At 33.1% G+C, this 20,443-nt stretch overlaps 2 protein-coding genes across 2 annotated transcripts; one reads left to right on the top strand and one right to left on the bottom strand.

The window, feature by feature from the left end:
* The first annotated feature begins 275 nt into the window (after positions 1–275).
* Positions 276–1,191, top strand: LOC139854723 (uncharacterized). Its single transcript, XM_071844009.1, has 3 exons — positions 276–377; positions 447–698; positions 982–1,191. The coding sequence occupies exons 1-3, from the start codon at positions 276–278 to the stop codon at positions 1,189–1,191; spliced, it is 564 nt and encodes a 187-aa protein (XP_071700110.1).
* A 3,771-nt stretch (positions 1,192–4,962) lies between these two features.
* On the bottom strand, positions 4,963–5,982 carry LOC139854722 (protein SENSITIVE TO PROTON RHIZOTOXICITY 2-like). The gene has a single exon (XM_071844008.1). The coding sequence runs from the start codon at positions 5,980–5,982 to the stop codon at positions 4,963–4,965; it is 1,020 nt and encodes a 339-aa protein (XP_071700109.1).
* Between the last annotated feature and the right edge of the window lie 14,461 nt (positions 5,983–20,443).

The raw sequence follows: 20,443 nt of genomic DNA, 5'->3' as shown, positions 1-20,443 counted from the left end.
CCTAAATCGAAGTTTGAAACTTCGGTTTTGCAGGCTTTTCAGCAAAACCGAAGTTTGAGGGTCCTGCCATTTTTTGTTCACTTCTCAGCCGAATCTTGCTTTTGCAGGTCGAAATCTATGGTTTTATACATCTATTTATACCAGTTGAAACTTCATTATCAATTACAACATCACATACAACACAACCACATTTCAAACACCTCCAACTGAGTTTTAATTTTCACTGAAATCAGCATTTGAAAACTACAAAAAACACAAAATCACATTCTAAAAAAATGGCCAATGATGAGAACGATGGATGGGAATACCTACTTGATATTGATGATTCCGATTTCACTCAATCTGTATCAGTTTCAAAACCCACACAAACCATATTGGTACCCACTGAGTGACCACCATTCCCCTGACCTTTAGAGTCCCCCTAACTTAACCGTCAAAAACAAAAGCAACCTATTTCACCACAACGACCTGTCCTTGGGGGTTCCGGGTCTAACAAAAAGAACAAATTATCCTACCAAATCCCTGGACCCGCTGGTGTTTTCCAAGATGCGTATGAACTTCGAAATAATGAGAATAACGTTGTGGATGACATGTCTACGCAAGATTTTGTAAGGGAAATAATCAACAGACCCGAAGCGGATGATTCGTTTACACTGGATTCGTGGCTACGCGCGATGGAGTTTGCATATCCGACGGAGGTAAACAACAAAATTGTATAATCATTCTTGAAACCATAAGCCAACAGTTTATGTGTATTGTTGTAACTGCAGGTAGATCTGATATAGCAAGCATTTTGAAACAGCGTAGATTTTTACCAGCTGATCAAGTTGTTGGTGTTGTTAAGACTTGTGAAAAAATTGTGTCGGTGATCTGTCTATAAAGCTCAAAGTGAGTTTACATCACTAACTTATGTATATTTTATTAATTGTATTGCGTTGACTAAAACAGGTTAATGTAACTATATTCATTTATGTTTAATAGGACACTACGGGTACTATTCGAGGAACATTATCTAGCAAGATCATCGATGATGTACATGGGAAGTATGAAGGTGTAAAAGGCATATGTGAGGGAGCTGTTCTGGTGCTACAAAACTGTTCTATCTTTTGCCCTAGTGTGAAGGTTAAAATCCTTAACATTACACGCAAGGCGTTAATTAAGGTATTCTTTAAAGATGGTGGATCTACGTAGAGAATTGTGTTGTTGTTGTTTAAAATAAACTATTGTTATTGTTGTTTTAAATAATCTATTGTTGTATGTTGTTATTGTTATTTAAAATAAACTAGTTGTTAGTTTTGTTTAAAAACGATACTAAATGTATAAACGCAACGAATATATTAAAATAAGTTCAAAAGATAAACATTACAACCAATATAAATAAATACAACTAATAAATGACCATGACGTCCCCCACGTATATATCGTAGGTGATGACCGGTTCCACACCTTGTTGGTTGTGTTTGCCTTTGACTCCTCCGCAGTACTTGTTGCCGGTTTTAATCATCGCCCGTGGTTAAATCCTCGACAAGCTCATCCTCAAGTTGGTAATCAGAAACACTCACGTCAAGAGGGCTTCGAGAGGACGAGGCACCTACATATGTTCGGTTAGGGGTCCGAGAGGAAGATCCATAATATGTTTCTTGAGGGGTCCGAGAGGATGATCCAAGATGCGTGTTCAACGGGGTATTGTATATGTTTGAAGGGCTGTTGAAGACGTTCTGATGGGTATTATAGACGTTTTGATGGGTAGTGTATGTATTTCGAGGGGTACTGCATGTGTCTTGAGGGTTAGGATAGGTTTGGCGAGGATCATGATAATGCGCCTGATCTCCGTAATCATAAGCCAGGAACTCGAAGTTTTGTGACGGATAGTATTCAAATGGAGCATTTGGCTGTTGGTGATGCGCGTATGAAAGTAGGTTATGTGGCATGTCATAAAATGCTTGCGGGTTAGGTTGACTGTTTGGTTGCATTTGTGCAAATGCCATATCTTGCATCCTCCAAAGCCCTTCCTCCTGTATATAGTTAAAAGTAAACCAATATTATCGATCGTAAGGTTATTGTTTATAAATAATTAAAATATCACACATATGTATCTTACATAGACATTCGTAGTCCCTGCCCATTTAGGATATGTGTTGGTACCCTCGTCGGTTCCTAGATCTGTAATGTGCACAACAGTGCGAGCCTTGTACCAGTCATAGTAACCCCTACTAACACCCCCACCATCTCTACCAACAAATATATGGTTGGCTCGGTCAATCCATTGTGCGACGTACGTGACCTGGGGGGCAATAGTCCTCATATCAACACTTCTTTTCATGCAAAGGTTTGTTTTGTGCAAATGATGATGCGTCTGAGCGGGAAGCAAGTGTTCAACACCTGGAATTGGCTGAGCCCATCCAAACAGCCTACAGACCCGATCGAGTAGATGTGTCTCAATAGTAGCCCAGAATATAATAGCCCACGGTATGACCATAAGGGTCTGTCAGATGCGCACTGCTCGGGTAGTCGGGCGAATAACAAATCATCATAGGGTTGCCATATAAACTGCATCAACATATTATAATACTTAATAAATGTTTTGACTTTAACATAGCTTCTATAGTTTCACACCAAATAAATGTTACCTGTCTAGGTATTAACGCCGAAAGTAGGGAGCGAACCGTAGGCAATACATGTACTGGCGTATTTTTGTTAGTCCGTTTACCATGCCACCTACATATGAATAACACATACAAATGAATATAGTTACAATAACTAAAGGTTTAAAGTTACAATGATCTCATACCTAGAACCATAGGGTGCTGGAATAAGTGGAATCTGGTTCGGTGGCATGTCCTCTGGAATCTTTCGTACATCATTTTTGAGAATTGATGCGAGGGATGGAATTCGTTCATACACCCACTGTTGTACTAAAAGTAGCGAACCATTAATGGCCTTGGCTTCATAGTTTGTAGCCGCTTTACACAAATTTCTATAAAGATGTGCGAGAACCGCACTACCCCAACTAATACGATTAGCTGGACTCAAGTCCAGGATGCTATGCAAGAAACTCAAAGGGACATCATACGCATTAGAATCAGAAAATAGAACGCCACCCATCATAACTAAAATATATACTCTAGCCCGCTGTTGGTGAGACTCGATAGTGTCTCCAACATCTTCTGCCAACTCCGTCATTAAAACGGAAATTAATATCCTCCCTTTATGTATACCCCTATCACCAATAGCCTGAGGGGCGATCCCTAAGTAGGTAACGACAAACGGTATCCAATCGCTATCATTTGTTTCATACCAAATACCGAAGAATACATCCCCGTCTATTGGTAAACCAAATAAAACCTGAACGTCTTGCAACGTTACAGTTGCTTCTCCTATAAATATTAATATGGTTTATATATAGTATTCGGATATATATATATATATATATATATATATATATATATATATATATATATATATATATATATATATATATATATATATATATATATATATATATATATATATATATATATATATATATATATATATATATATTAAGAATTAATATATATTATATATTAATGATATATATCATGAATATATAATAATATATCTATATTTATATATATTATATACTTTACTAAATTAATGATATATCTATATTTATATAGATATATATTATATACTTTACTAAATTAATGATATATATTTACATATTATATAGATATATACATATATCTATATTTATATATATTATATACTTTACTAAATTAATGATATATATTACGAATATAAAATAATATATATTAAAATAAATAATTAATATATATATATATATATATATATATATATATATATATATATATATATATATATATATATATATATATATATATATATATATATATATATAAGGTAATGATTTTGTACCAATCGGTAAATGAAACGTATGCGTTTCCGGGCGCCATCTTTCAATCATAGCAGTAACAAGTGACCAATCCTGTCTTTATTTACCCAATTTACAAACTAAACCTAAACCCACATTATCGAGATACACCTGCACCCGCTCATCAATTCTTTCGTTTGGTAGCCGTGAAATATGCTGCCAAAAGCTCAGATCAGCTCTTCTTGGTTTGATCAACTTCTCCTCGTCAAGCTTCTTTGTAAATACCGCATACGATCTATGATTCCTTTCCGCTTGTAAAAACAATAAAGAACTATCAATCGGCTCCGATCTAGCACGTACTTGGTTAGTTTGAGCCATTTTTTTTTTGTTAAAAATCAAAGGGTTTTCGATTTTTTTATTTTTTTTGCTTGGGATGTGTTTTGTGTGTGAGAACCGAAGTTACAGACTTCGGATTTATACAGATACCAAAACCGAAGTTTGAAACTTCGGTTTTCACGTGTCATTTTTTCATTCGTCAGTTTTATTTTTTTTTACGGATTATAGGTATCTATGGGGATAAAAATACAGTAAATGAGGTAGCTGGAAGTTAAAGCAAAACCGAAGTTCCAAACTTCGGTTTTGCCACGTCGCCAATCCAGTCATCAATTCAACAGCCAAAAGTAATAAAATACCAAAACCGAACTTCCAAACTTCGGGTTTGACCAAAACCGAACATTGGAAGTTCGGTTTTACCATTTTCGAAACGATTTTGCTAAAGTTTCCATTTTTGCAAGTCTGTTTAAAAATATTAGTATTTTATAAAAAAAAAATCCTAGAAATGGAGTTCCATAGTTTCCTCAAACATGAAACAATATGTGTAAAACGATGATGCTAAACAACTAATTTTAATAAAAAATAAGCTAATGACAAGAAACTTGTTAAACTTCCATACTTTCCTCATACATGATATCGATATTAAACAACTTATATTATCGATAAATTTTTAAAAGTTATCATATTCATATATAAGTACACTGTACACTTAATCATTTTAAACAAGTTCCACGACCAAATCAACATTTCTAACTTCATTGACTCTTGATTAAACCAGAATCAACAGCCGGGCTATGTCCTACAAACAAACTAACATGACCCATTAGCTTATCTTTCCTTGAAAAAGTCGTGCCACACGAGCATCGCCATTTCACGTCCCCACAATGTTTCTCATGTGTTCGTAAATCTGAATGCACCGAAAACTGCTTTTGGTTGCATCTTCTACAAGCATACAATTTCGGACAATGACTCCTTTTGTAGTGATTCTTCATACAAATCATTGACTTTAACGATTGGAATTTTTCATGTTTACGGTTATATCTACACCCTTCTTGTGGACACGAGTATTTTCTAGCCAATCTCGTCGACGTAGAACCATTTATAGCTACGGGATTGGCTAGAGCTGCACTAGACTTGTACTCGTCCCCATGGGCCCGCATGTGCATCCTTAAGTTCGCGTCTCGCTTGAACCCTTTACCGCACACTTGGCAATAGTGTGTGCATTTAGCTAGTAATTCGGTTGCTTCCATTTCTACAATGTCATAATCTGTTGGTGACATTCTTTGGCCCGACCCCAACCCTGATCCTTTATTGTTAACTCGTTCAACATGTTTTCGTTTCTTTAAACGGATATCATTGTTTCGTGCGTTACACGCCACACTACCAAAACTGTTCTCAATCCCACCACCATTCGACCACTCAAACATCGCGTTTGACTGAGTCAATTGGTCAAACACGAGCGTGTTTTCATGGTTGTCAACATGGTTAGCCCTAGGTCCAATAGTTTGACATGTGAACATAAGGTTAGACGCGATCACAATGATTTCTTGGAGCAAACTCGCAACGTTCTCCATGTTAATTGATGTCGAGTTAGAAGCCATGGATTGAGTTTGCATTTGTGTGACAAACATGTTGATGATTGAGTGAGCAAGTTGAGCTTTTTCTTTAAGGATCGACAAGTTATAGACGATGGATTCATTTGTTGTTGATTGTAAAGAGGAAGCAAGAACATCTTCATATGTGTTTGTGAAACAATAGTTTGGTTCCACAGCCATTTGGAAAAAAGTGGTTCTGTGAATGTTTTTGTTGGTGGGGTATATGTGAGGAATTGAAGTTTATACTAAGTTAACTGTCAATTTTATATTTTGTATTTTAAATTTATTATATATTATTTCATATTTTGTACTTTATATTTCATATTTATTATTTGATTATGAAAAAAAAGAGGAAGTCAAGTATGAGGTTTTGGTTAAAACCAACACCACTTGCCACCTTCCTTGGGTAACAACAGCAAATATAGTCGTCACATATTCATGAGTTATGGGTATTTATAGGTTATAAAGGAAGAACAACTTTAAAAAAAATTATGATTTGTTATTTTACTTAAAGTTGTTGGTAGATAGGCTAACTTTTATATATTCTTAAAGATCAATATTCTCTTAACTAGCTTTTATATACATCTTCAGGAGTTAGTTTTATATTTTGTTTTTTACAACAACAACAAAACCCAATACAATTCCTATCTAGGCAACGACATGAAAAAACTAAATAGTTACGTTACTCCATGTTTTGTTTCGATTTGAATCGAACACCATGCATATGGGAATTCAGAGTTTTTGGAAAATCTGATAGTTGTGTTGTACTTGGGTTAAATTTGATACCTTCATTAGTGGCGTTCGAAAACGATCATTGAATAACTAAGTAAAATCACGTACAACTAATAAAAAAAAAATATATTCGTCATTTCGAAATAATTTAAATAGAGAAAATCTATGTTCCTATCCATTTTCTTTTCCATATGTTTCATAAGAAGAAGATGAATGTATTATTTATAAAACAAGCTAAGTAAACTTACTCGATAGAATAATAGAATAATGACACCTAAAAGAAATCAGTTATTATCATTATTATTTAGAGAGAATTTAAGGATAACACTTGTACTCTAATACGGAGTAGTACAATACGAGTACTATATAAGAATTGATTTCATGTCTAAACAATACGGAGTATATAACTCATGCTAACAAAAAATGGGTTTAGGGTTTATTCTCAACTCTTTTGATCGGACGTAGAAAACAACCCAACACTAAAAAATAATATTGCCAGTCCCAACTTTTTGTATTTATTAATATTAATATTAATAATATTACCAAATAAATAATGGGTACAAGTTTCTTCCTATATCGATTCTAGATTGGTTGAATAAGTAAATGATCGATCCCATCCTAAGGATATATAATCTAATATGTATGGTTTTATTTTAAAAGTACAATAATTGATTAAAGTTAGATATTCTGTAAATATAAGATAATCGATCATCAAACAGATTTGCTGTATCGTTGAAAGAATTTAGTGTAAAAATATTACGGAGTACTATAATAACTTATTTTTTAAATTTCTCAAAAGCGAAATATAGATTTTGACGTCGATGTCCATGCGTTATCACTTATCTTGTTATACTTCCAGAGAAAAAATTACCGATTAAAAAAACGCAAGTAGGTTGACAACAAAAAGACTTGTAAGAACCAAGTGTTGTTTAGGTTCCTTCGATTAACTTTGATTTTTCTTTTCAAACATAAATTTAAATGAAAGCAATTCAAAAATCTAATAAGTTACACATGGAGACTCTAACAAGTCTCATTTGGAAAGATCCTATTATCTTCTAGCCATACAAACTACAACTAATCGATTAACTTTGATGGTAGTAAGAAGAAAATTTTGTGTATGGTTGTTATTCATCATTTTTGCTTCAATTCGTGTTTCTCTTATTCATGATTTAGATTGATACAGCGAGTTTGAAGAAAATGATGAATGTAACAGTGTGACGAGGAAGATGATATGAACACACTAATAGATTTGATCAAAATGTAACAATGATATGTATTATTGATATGTACAATCCGATGTTAATAGAATCAATACCGAAATTGAAAGTAATCCAGATACTTGACTAAAGTCATTTAGTGTAGTCTTTATCACTTCAATTCAATAGATTTGATATCACCATGACACATGACTAGAAGGTCATTAGCAAAACAAACATGGAACAACTTCATCATTTTACACCCAAAGTGATACTTAAAATCTGCATTGCAGTCAATTCTTTGATGCAGAATAAGTGTAAACACTTCCATTATCAAGGTAAACAGGTAGGTGACAATGGATCACCTTGCCTTAACACTTTACCCCCTTTGATATAGCAATGTATATCCCCATTGACACACAGAAAAAACAATGGTGGTAACACACATCGTTATCCATTGGATCATTTTTCTGTGAAATCCAAGTACTACAGAATAGTTTTCAAAAATATACAGTTTACTGTGACATTCGCTTTCTGCAGATCAAATTTTAACGCGACATTCGCTTTCTGCAGATCAAATTTTAACGCAGATCATTTAGCACCATTTAATCTATTATACCCTTTTAAAACCTCTTGAGTAACTACTATGTTATCATGAATGGATCTCCCTGGAATAATTGACCAGTGTATCCATGCTGTTCTTCAATCTATTAACAATGACTTTTGTGACGACCCGAAAATTTTCGACCAAATTTAAACTTAATGTTTATATAATTCCGACTTGATAAGCAATGAATTTTAATAAATCTTGAACCTCCGAAAAGAGTTTTACGCAAGCTTTTGGTCACCCTTTTATTCCGACGATTCACGAACGTCATAACTTGATTTAATTGTTTAATTGTTTAATTATTGTGTATATATATGGATTTATATATATTTAACTTGAAAATATGATAATTAAATATCTCATTAAGTATATTAACAAAGTATTATATATATATTTTCATACTGCTAATTTAAAGAGTTTTCAAACAATATATAGATTACTATTTAAACGACGTAATTAACTTATGTTAAAATGTATTTACATATAATGTATTACGAATGTAAATACATCCTTACAAGTATTGAATACACTTTATAATATACCAATACATATAAAGGATAGCTATACTCGTATTTCTGTTCAATTTCCTTAAAGAATTCTACTCGCATTCATACGGTATTTTTACCCGTATTATACACAGCTTCTAGAAGTATTTACTATTGGTATATACCAATAGAAATCTGTAATTATTTGTGTAATATGTCATCCATGACCTAATCAATTTAATATGTCATACATGACTTAATACAATTTAACTTATCTTAGATATTTTCACTAAAAGCCAAAATTATAAGCTTATAAATAAGGACCATTTTAACTCATTTTTACTTTACATTTTCTTAAACTAAAAACACACACTTGAATGCTCTCATATCATACTTTAATCTCAGCAACTTTCCTCTTCATAATCAAGGTAAAATACTTCTCAAAATCCTTGTTCAATTCCTTGTATAGTTGCTATCTTATTATACTTATAAAACTTGTAAAAACTAGAACTTGTTTTGGTGAGCACCAAGCTTGTTTGAAAAACTAATCTAATCTTTTTAACTTAACTCTAATAACACTTATTTATATGTATTATGATGTTATATTAAGTTAATATAAGAACTTATAACTTGTACATATGAAGAACACCTTGAAACTTAACATATATCCTTTAATCTCCATTCGGTAAAAAGCGGACTGTTTTGGGTTGGGAATTAAAAACCTATCTTAGACTTTGAGTTCGAGGTTAAGACTTTGGAAATATGTTAACATATGTAAATAAGACTTCCAGTATTTGTTTCATGATTTTAGACAAAGTGAAAGTATTTTATCAAAAATCATATATTGGGTGGATGCCGAGATTTCCACCGACACAAAAAGAGGGTAAAGCTTTAAAAATTACTACTTGGGATAAACTTTTCGAATTGGTTTTGTAAAATTTACTTCTTAATAAATCCATAGCAATTTGATTCACTTTAAACGGAGTTGTAATGAATATTTGGCGAGCAAAACAAAATCTGCTAAAATTAACGTTGTATGGACGAAATTTATATTATAAAAACTATATTAACCATATCCTTGTTAACTTTTCCTATATCCTATATATATTTGGACATGTTATCAGTAGTATAACAAAATATTATAATCTTGGTTAATTCTGTGATTGTATAAATGTATAATAATATTCTTGGTACGTCCTAACACAATAAGTATACAATACGTTTTGATAAATCCTAAGACAATACGTACACAATACGTCTTAGTTAATTCTAAGACAATACATATACAATACATCTCTTGGGTTGATGCAAAGACAATACGTATATAATACGTCGTGGGGTAATTCTAAGATTATATATATATATATACCGATTATTGGACTGTTGGATTTTTCGGACTATTTTGGACTACTAACAAATGACTACTAACAATGGACTACTAACATAAAATGTTAAAAATTATTTAATAAGTATTCTATGAACTTGCTTTATTTTATTCATATGTCGTATTATTATCTTAATCGTTATTGTTGTTATAGGTTCGTGAATCCAAGAACGACGGTCATATTTTTAATAAGTTAAAAACTTATTATTAATATACTTTTACTACTGTGAGTATATAGTCCCATTTTTAAATTCTACAAATACTTTGGGATGAGAATACATGCATTTTATGTTTTACGCCATAGACACAAGTACTTAAAATATATTCTACGTTGAGTTGTACCAGTTTGCATATCTTCCCTAATAGCTTGGTAACTAATATTTACATGTTGTAAGAACATGTATACGCGAATCCTATTGATAGATCTATCGGGTTTGACAACCCCAACCGGGCTAGTCGCTCTAGTATCGTAAACGGTTGCATAGTACTTCGTTTTTACTACACTTGGTACAGTGTAGGGAGATTTCATAATAAAGGGAATATGCCACATTAATGGTTAAGTATGGTTACCGAAGCGCTCAACAACTTATATAATACTTTTATACACTTGTGGGTGTACATATATTTATAACTATGAAATTTTGTGGTCTATATTTATATCGATGATAAACCTATATATCTCACCAACCTTTGTGTTGACTGTTTACGCATGTTTATTCTCAGGTCCTTAAGAAAGTCTTCCGCTGTTGCATTATCTGAGCAAGCTGTGCATGGAGTCTCATACTTTTATTTAAATAAAGTGTTGCATTCAATAAAACCTTTGTCATGTATTATATTCGACTGTTACGTCACGTGTGTAGTATTTGGAAACCGATGTATTTTGGGGATTATTTCTTAAATAATCACCCACTTGTTTAAAACATGCATTATGTATAATAATGATGTGCTTTTTATGAAACGAATGCAATATTTTCTAAAACGTATCATATAGAGGTCAAATACCTCGCTATGGGACCAATGAGAACGTACTGCGTTTATAGTAATATGGACGGGTCATTTCAGTTGGTATCAGAGCGGTGATCTTAGCGAACCATGTGTTGCATTAGTGTGTCTAACGGATAGTTATTAAGATGCATTAGTGAGTCTGGACTTCGACCTTAACTGCATGTCAAAAGTTTTTCTTATCATTTCTAGTCGGAAATCATCTGCTTATCACCCTTAGAAAATTACATGCTTATCATTCTTAGTCTAGACACATTTTACTGCATTGATTGCATAAATAGTGTATAGACAAAGTTCATATTTTAGCATATATGCTAATTCATATCTTAGCGTATCTGTTAATGTAAACTTTGCCTAACATATTCCGTAAATTCCTCCGTAATCTATGAAATCTTTTGCTCTATATATATTGATATTCTATGTAATTAGAATACCATCCGATAGTCGGAAATCATTTCATATCGAAAAATCCTTTATTCAATCGTACGAAATGGAACTCTCCACTAGTTCAAGTCCCTCGAATTCCGATATGGAATTTCACTCGAGCTCCGAAAGCAGTGTGACCGGAATGGATCAACCAATTAGCCATCATCTATTTTGGATGAATTGGGGATGGGTTCGTAGTCTACTTAATCATTGGAGACAAGAAGAAGGTGATCCCTTCCATCCACCACATTGCCCTCTTGGTGAAGAACATGAGGCACTTACCGGCGAACCCATTCGTAACACCATTTTCTCTCTTCTTTCCAGGATATGCCGCAACGAGTATAATATTACTAATATTATTGAGGCTATCCGACCTTTACTCCGTATCTTGCATGGTGAATTATTTAGTAAAAAAAAAATTTACTGTCATGAAAAGCAAAACTTCATTAGCAAGTGCATTCTACATCATTTCATTCCCTTTATAAAGCTCTTGACATCTCTTTTTATTCAAGAAACTTTAAACATCTTCTTTCACACTATAAAACAAAACAAATTCTCATCATCTATACTCACATCAAACCACTACCAGCACCAGCAGCAGCATTACCAACAACATCACAAGCCTCAACATCGCAAGCCGCATTACGAGCATCAACATCATACGCACCGCAGGCACTGAGGGATATCAACAATAATGAGTGATGAAGTATTAATTCATTATTTCATTTACGTTGAAGAAATATTCCACGGCGATTATGTAATCTCTAAAGTTTTAGGGATTATTCATTTCTAGTTCCAACCGTAAACCAAATGAGATTAATATAATATTAACTCATTAAATCCATATTACATCTGAAGAAAATATACATACACATATTTTCATAAAGACTGTAATAAAAATTCTTTTGTACAAAATATTACTTGTGAAATTTTATTTTAACGGATAGGTAATACCCGAGAAATACTTAAGTTCACATTAATATGTTACACTGTACATTTTCAATGATGTTTCGACAATCGTTAATTATACTCTCTCCTTTCATAGCAATACACATCATTTCACAAAATTTAAGACAACCATTTTCCATACCAATTCAATTATATATTCTGATTTTGACAGATCAAAATCCAAGTCAAGATTTAAGAAGTGCCGTCAATCTTAAATTCCTACATCCTTCAAAATCATACTTTAAATTCAAACTATACTAGAACATCACTTTCATTCACAGAACTCATAAAGATATTCGTATCATTCAATATTCACGATGAATTCATTATACGGATATTGACGATGACAACCTGCGTCTAAACCCTTCAAAATTCTTGAAAACATCTCAACTAAGGAACAATCGAGAGAATGAACCAATCACACGATACATACGAAGAATATATGCATATAGATATGCATTCGGAGGACACTTGAACCTAAGCAAAGGTTCAACACATATCCGTGTCAGATCCTTTAGCATTATTATTACCCAAAATAACTTTACAATCCCTTTTCAAAATAGCGAATTTTATCACAGCTCCAAAAAGACAACTTCGACTTTTCATCCGGGGTAGCCTTATAATAACCTTGATATATACGTTGTCTTTTCGCCATCGTTACTGGGGAACCTTTTATATTCCACCACATTAGTAGTAAGATTACCAGCAACTTTATTGCTCTTTGACTAAAATCTCTCTAAAAGAACACTATAAAACCTGGTCATGTACCAATATACATCTTGTAACAATAATTGTCATACCAAACTCCAGGAAGCATCAATAATTATTCTTGAATCTCACATCATTTCTGCATATATGTAACGACCCTACTCTTTCCGTTATCTTTTACCATTAATTATTTAACGACCGTTAACTGTTATTCGTGCCACGTCATTTCTATGATATATATTATTATTTTTGTAATAATATATTAATTATTATGTGTCATATGAATATTTGTATTCAAAATTTAAGTTGTACGTTTCTACGTGTCGTGAATTTCTATCCGGCGAATCTTTTCGGTTTTCAAACCAACGGTCAAACTTTTGAGATTTTTAAATCTAAATTATTTTAAATATGATATTTTAATGTTATATGATTATATATAGTGTTTATATATTTTATTCATCGCGTATTTGTTATCTCTCCGAAAAATCAATCGCGTAGCGGTGTTTTCACGTTTCGGGCTTCGTTCGGACATTCGGGCCATAAGCTATTGAACATTTATCAAATTTGGGCCACAAGGGGCCAACCCTAGTCAATATTCAGCCGAAATTTTGAAGGGGAGGGGGTGATGTGTCAATCTTGGAAACTTGGTGTTTTGTTGAACAAAAAGGAACAATACTTCTCATTTTAACCTAGCACCTTATTTTTTTCTTTCTCTCCTCTCCATGAATGACCCAAACCTCCATATTCATCATCATAATCGGCCAACATCATCATAGCATGGATTCTTCATCATCTCTCAAGGGCTTTTAGTATAATCGGATTCATCTCTTCGTACTCTACGCGACTACATCATTTGATTCTTGATTAGGGTATAAACCCTAACCCTAGATTTTTAATTTTTCTTTATTTTGATTATATTTTAATAGTATAATGATTACTTGTTGTTGTAATGGTGTTTGTATGCATAGAATTACTCATAAACACATGTTTTCGGTTTGATAAAATTGGGACAGCAGCTATTTCGTGTATTTATGATATTGTGACTGTTATAAGAGTTAAAATAAAGTATCTATATGAGTTCCTCTCATCAAGACATTAATTTTAGACTCCGGATTCATGTCGTTTCGATTCCCGGAGCCCTAGATATGATCAAAGTGGTATTTTGTTAAGATTGAAATGTGATATTGGTATGAACCAAGTTTGGTCCAACTTTGTGACCATATTTGGTGACTTTAGGGTGTGTTAGTGTGTTAGGATCAATTATGGGACGAACTTTCATGTTCGGGTCATCTAAATCCGAGCCACGAATCACCCGTTGAGTCTAAAACACGATTTTGATTGAATTAAAGTTTCAAGTGATGTCTTGGCTGATCACCACGACTTGTGGGCTTTCCTTGGTGTGTTATTGAGTGTACCAAAGTTTCGGGTGGTTTGATTAGGCGGAGATATATGTAAGGCTCGCCGAAAACCGACAACCGGGGCTCAAGATACGACCCGATGAACTTTTGATTTAAAACTTGTGATTAATTATTAAACTTATGATATAAATAATGAATTTCATTATTATTTAATTACTTATGATATAAAAAGTAATTATTATAATTTAAGACTTATGATATATATTTATTATATCATTTAATTATTACTTATGATTTAATTAACATTTTAATTAAACTTATGATTAATAATACTTTTATTATTAATGGAAAATACTTATGATAAGTATTAAACTTATATTATAAGATTATTATTATAAGACTTATAATAAAGATTAATTAATTATTTAATTATTATAAGGCTTAGTTATTATTTTATTATAATTTAATTATTAAATACTTATGATTTAATAATTATAATTAGAAACTTATGATATGATTAATAATTCATTATTAATTAATAATACTTATGATATGATTTAAAATTTATTATTAATTAATAATACTTATATTATGACTAATATTTAATTAATTAATTAAATACTTATGTTATATTAATTATATCATTTAAACTTATATTAACTTTGATAATAATTTTAATTTAATTAAACTTATGTTATGACATAATTAGACATATTTAACTTTAATAAACATTATAACTTACATTATTATTACAACTTTCACTTTTAAATTTAACGTTGACTATGTTTGACCAAGGTTGACTTTTGAGTTGACTTTTGGTTGACTTTGACTTTCAGTTGACTTTTGTTGACTTTCTAAATAAGGAAACTTTCCTAACTTAAAACTTTCTAAAAATAGAAACTTTCTAAATTTGGAAACTTTCCAAAAATAGAAACTTTCTAAAAATAGAAACTTTCCTAAAATAGAAACTTTCCAAAAATGGAAACCTGCTAAAAATAGAAACTTTCTAAAAATAGAAAGTGTGTGTCCGTACGCTGTTCCGATCAAACCGATGCATGTTGAGTATTGTTCTATGACTACTTGCAACTTGTACAATAGTTATCATACTAATACTTGACCTAAGTAAGTTATTTATATCGACCTTCTTTATTTATAGGTCGGCGTTGTGATCATTCCTGATCACTTTACTTCATTTGCTGTTCGCATATTTGTGTGGTTACTTCGTTTGCTATTAAGGTGAGTTATAGTCCCATTTTCTATTTTAAATCTTTTGGGATGAGAATACATGCAATTTATTTTATATTTTGGACACAAGTGGAAGTTGGTTTAAATTATTCATTGTGAGTTGAACAAAAATATTCCCTAGTCTGGTAACTGTAATCACTGGTTTCTACTAGTGAACGCGAATCCTACGGATAGATCTATCGGGTTTGACAACCCCATTTTGAGCTAGTCGCGCTAGCAATTTATAATCGGAATGTTTACTACTTCGTAATTTGTTGTAGATACACTTGTTCGGTGTATATTATTTATTGTATTTGGCAAGGGTAAATAAATGGTTAAGTGGTTACCAGGTGGCTCACGGTAAATGGAATAATGTTTTTATATGTTTTCTAGCATATAATTTTGTGGTCCAAAAAGGAGTTTTTATGTTTTTAAACATAAATTTTTACGGTTTAAATTAAATATTGTTTGCAATATTAAACCTATAATTCACTCAACATTTTTGTTGACAGTTACTCGCATGTTTTATTCTCAGGTTCATGATTGATTGCTTCTGCTGTGCTTAGAGAGTTTGCATATTTATGATGGCAGCTTTTGTTAAACAATAACTTGCATTCTATTTTGATACATTTAATAGTGGATGCTGTTGACTTTGTTTTGGTCAACTTTTGGTTAAGTAATAATGTATGGTTTTTCTAAACTTACATATTTTGATAGGTTTCCTTTATAGGAAATCATTTTTAAATAAAGAATGCAAGGTTATTTATTAAATTCATATAGAGTTATGATCAAGCTGTGGGACCAAGATAACAATGGTCGTCAAGTGTACTTTGACGGGTCGTTAAAGTTGGTATCAGAGCTCTGGTTGTAGGGAATTAGGCTGCATTGATGTCGTTACCCGAGTCAATAGGGTGCATTAGTGAGTCTAGTCTATAGCCCGACCTATTACATATTATTATATGTGATTATTTGTATCGTATTGGTATGTATATTGTTATCATACATACATCTCTGTTATGTTCTGAATCCAGGAGGAACTCCCATTCTGATTTAAACGTATTCTCCGATTCATGCGAGTTTATCTTTTATAAGAACACCTCGGATAGTGAAACCGAGGGATGTCATCCTTGACTTCCGAAATCGTCGACATTTCTATGTCATCTATTATGGTTATGTATATAACGTTTGAGTTATACTTCACGAGATGTCATTCTTGACTTCTAAATGTTCGGCATTTCAATGTCAGCTATTATGTTTAGGTATATAACATTCTTGTTATATTACGTGCCTTTGTTCCGTTGTGCCTATGTGCTTTGGTTTTTGAACCGAAAAATGTCATTCTTGACTTTTAGAGATTCTTGGTACTTCGAAGACATTTTTATGTCATCGTTACTCCTATTCATTACTTTCGATGTTTTTGTCTCTTGTGCTATCCTTAGCACATTGTTTAAGAAATTGTTTTAGAGAAATTGTGTGGAAATTCGAGGTTGATCGCATGTCCTGACCTCATGTAGTGCTATTGGAATGGAACTATGAATTAGTGAAATATAATGGCGTCAGGCCAACGTGATTATATTACGTTAATTCATAAAGAAGTCCCAATATTGTGACATGAGGAATAGAAGGCGAGTCAAAGAAAATTTTTACACTACTCATTTAGAAATTCCGATGTATTACATGGATAGGGAAAATATTCATTATCTCATTTGTTGATATACGAGGAGCTCGTTTTAACCAGATTATCTATCTCATGCTCTATCCTTCATAACTCGCTTGTTAGCAACAGCTTCGCTCGGGAACAGTTTTGGCCAAGGACTTATGTCCTGATAATAGTCAAAACAACATTTAACTCATTGGTTTTCATGACCCCGTAACATTTGTTGGTCAAATGTCGCACGACGATTCAAGTCCTTTACTCGATCTTCCATGATCTTACTTCAACTTGTAACCTCTGAAATACAGATACTCTGTTATCATCGGGAGTTTTACACATTTGTTTAACTGGGCGGTTCTCACGAGATTTATGGGCGAATAGAAGTAATGAAATATTTTGTCATGTATACAATTTATAAAATCATATATATACGTATGGATTCAAATGAATAAATTACCCTTACCTATTTTGACTAGTATATACTAAATCATACCTTCAAAATTATATTAAAAACCACTCAATTATTGAGCTGGTTGACTAAGTCAATTTGTTTTATATAAAATGGTACACGTTGTACATACTTCTAAATTTACTAAGAACTTTGTTCCATTTATGTTGTCACATCAAACGTTTAAAGCTTTTCAAAACTCCTTTGATTGATTTTATCAAATTTTCGCATTACTCTACAGAGTGTTTGGATCACAGTTCCTCTCATCCTCCGTTTAAGGATGAAACTTACCATTAAGTTCATTAATAGAAACTCTTACACCACTTTGGATGCCGGTTTTATAAAATTTGTTGGAAAGTCCTTGCACTCGTAAAATTTACCCTCTTATGGTTGGACATGGCCGAAACGCGAACTGATAAATCAATTTTCTGGGGTACACTCGGTGGTCACCCTACTGTAGAAAAGGCACTAGGTGGGTTTCTACCCCAACTGTTGTTATAGTGGATATCATGGATATATATTACACTAGACCGTTTGAGGAGTTTCTACTCTCAATATTCGCTGTCAACCGTAACACCCTCGCAAACATCAATTCTAGGATTCAATACTTTGAGGTGCATGAAATTATTTTTGAAGATTCATCTCACCTAGAGTCGGCCATTCTTTATAACCCATGATTCGCGTTCTTTTCATCCGCACATAAATTTAAGAATATGGATGAATCTTAGATTTCCTCACTCATTGTACAAGAAAGTTCACTCTCGTTGAAATATCACACCTTTCGTACGTATTCCTTTCGGAAATGTAATGAAAATCTACTTTGAAGTCCATGATCCTCATTATATCCTTTGAGAGAATTGCCTTAGATATCTATGCCACCGATGTGACTACTCCTGGTTGCAACTATATTTCATTCGTCCCAGTTCGTCCCCTTGGGGAGCTCCTGTTTTGTCTGTTAAGAGGAAAGATGGTTCGTTTCGTTTGTGAATTGATTATCGTGAATTGAACAAGCTTACTGTTAAAAACTGTTACCCTCTTCCGAGAATTGATGATCTGTTCGATCAACTTCAAGGATCGTCCGTTTATTCTAAGATTGGTCTTCGTTCCGGTTATCACCAATTGCGCGTTAAAGAAACTGATATTCCGAAAGCCGCTTTCCGTACCCGTTATGGTCACTTCGAATTCCTTGTTATGCCATTCGGATTAACAAATGTACCTGCTGTGTTCATAGACCTCATGAACTGTGTGTGCAGACCCTATCTGGACAAATTCGTTATTGTTTTCATCGACGACATCCTTATTTATTCTAAGAGTGGTGAAGAGCACGAAGAACATTTGAAGTTGGTGCTTGATTTATTGAGAGAAGAAGAGTTGTACACCAAGTTCTCTAAGTGTGCTTTCTGATTAAGAGAAGTTCAATTCCTTGGACATATTGTTAGTAACCAGGGAATTCAAGTTGATCCTGCCAAGATTGAGGAAATTGAGAAGTGAGAAATTCCGAAAACTCCTACTCAGATTCGTCAGTTCCTAGGTTTGGCAGGCTATTTTAGAAGGTTCACTCAAGAGTTTTCATGAGTAGCAAAACCTCTGACTGCTTTAACGCATAAGGGGAAGAAGTACGAGTGGAAGAGTGAATAAGAGTCTGCTTTCCAGACTCTGAAGAAGAAGTTAACTTCTGCACCAATATTATCACTACCTGAGAGTAATGATGATTTTGTTATCTATAGTGATGCTTCGTGCCGAGACTTGGGTTGTGTTTTGATGCAGTGAAAGAAAGTCATTGCCTACGCGGCATGACGATTAAAGATTCATGAACAGAATTATACAACCCATGATTTAGAATTAGGAGCTGTTGTGTTCGCACTCAAGATTTGAGACATTACTTATATAGGGTCAAATGTACTGTGTACACTAATCACAAAAGTCTTCAACATATCCTTGATCAGAAACAGTCGAATATGAGGCAACGAAGATGGATTGAGACGTTGAACGATTATGATTGTGAACTTTTATATCATCCGGGGAAGGCTAATGTTGTGGCCGATACATTAAGTCATAAAGAGAGGACTGAACCTCATAGGTTTAGGGCCTTAAATATGACCATTCGAACAAACCTCGCAAGGCAGATTCTTGCAGCTCAATAAGAAGCCTTGAAGGAGGAGAATTTTGTAACGGGAAGGTTCGAGGCTTGAGTAAACAGTTAGAGGTACGAACTGATGGTACTCGGTATTTTGCGGGACGCCTCTGGGTTCCGAAGTTTGGTGATCTACGACAACTTATTCTAGAGGAGGCTCATAAGTCTAGGTACTCTATTCATCCTGATTCAGGAAAGATGTATCATGATCTTAAGGAGCTGTATTGGCGGCCTCATTTGAAGGCTGATGTGGCTACGTATGTGGCTAATTATTTAACCTGTGCTAAGGTTAAAGCTGAACATCAGAACCGTCAGGACTTTTGGTGCAACTTGAA

The sequence above is a fragment of the Rutidosis leptorrhynchoides genome, chromosome 6, assembly GCF_046630445.1.
Source record: "Rutidosis leptorrhynchoides isolate AG116_Rl617_1_P2 chromosome 6, CSIRO_AGI_Rlap_v1, whole genome shotgun sequence".
Lineage (NCBI taxonomy): Eukaryota > Viridiplantae > Streptophyta > Magnoliopsida > Asterales > Asteraceae > Rutidosis > Rutidosis leptorrhynchoides.
This window is presented reverse-complemented; position numbering and strand designations above follow the sequence as displayed.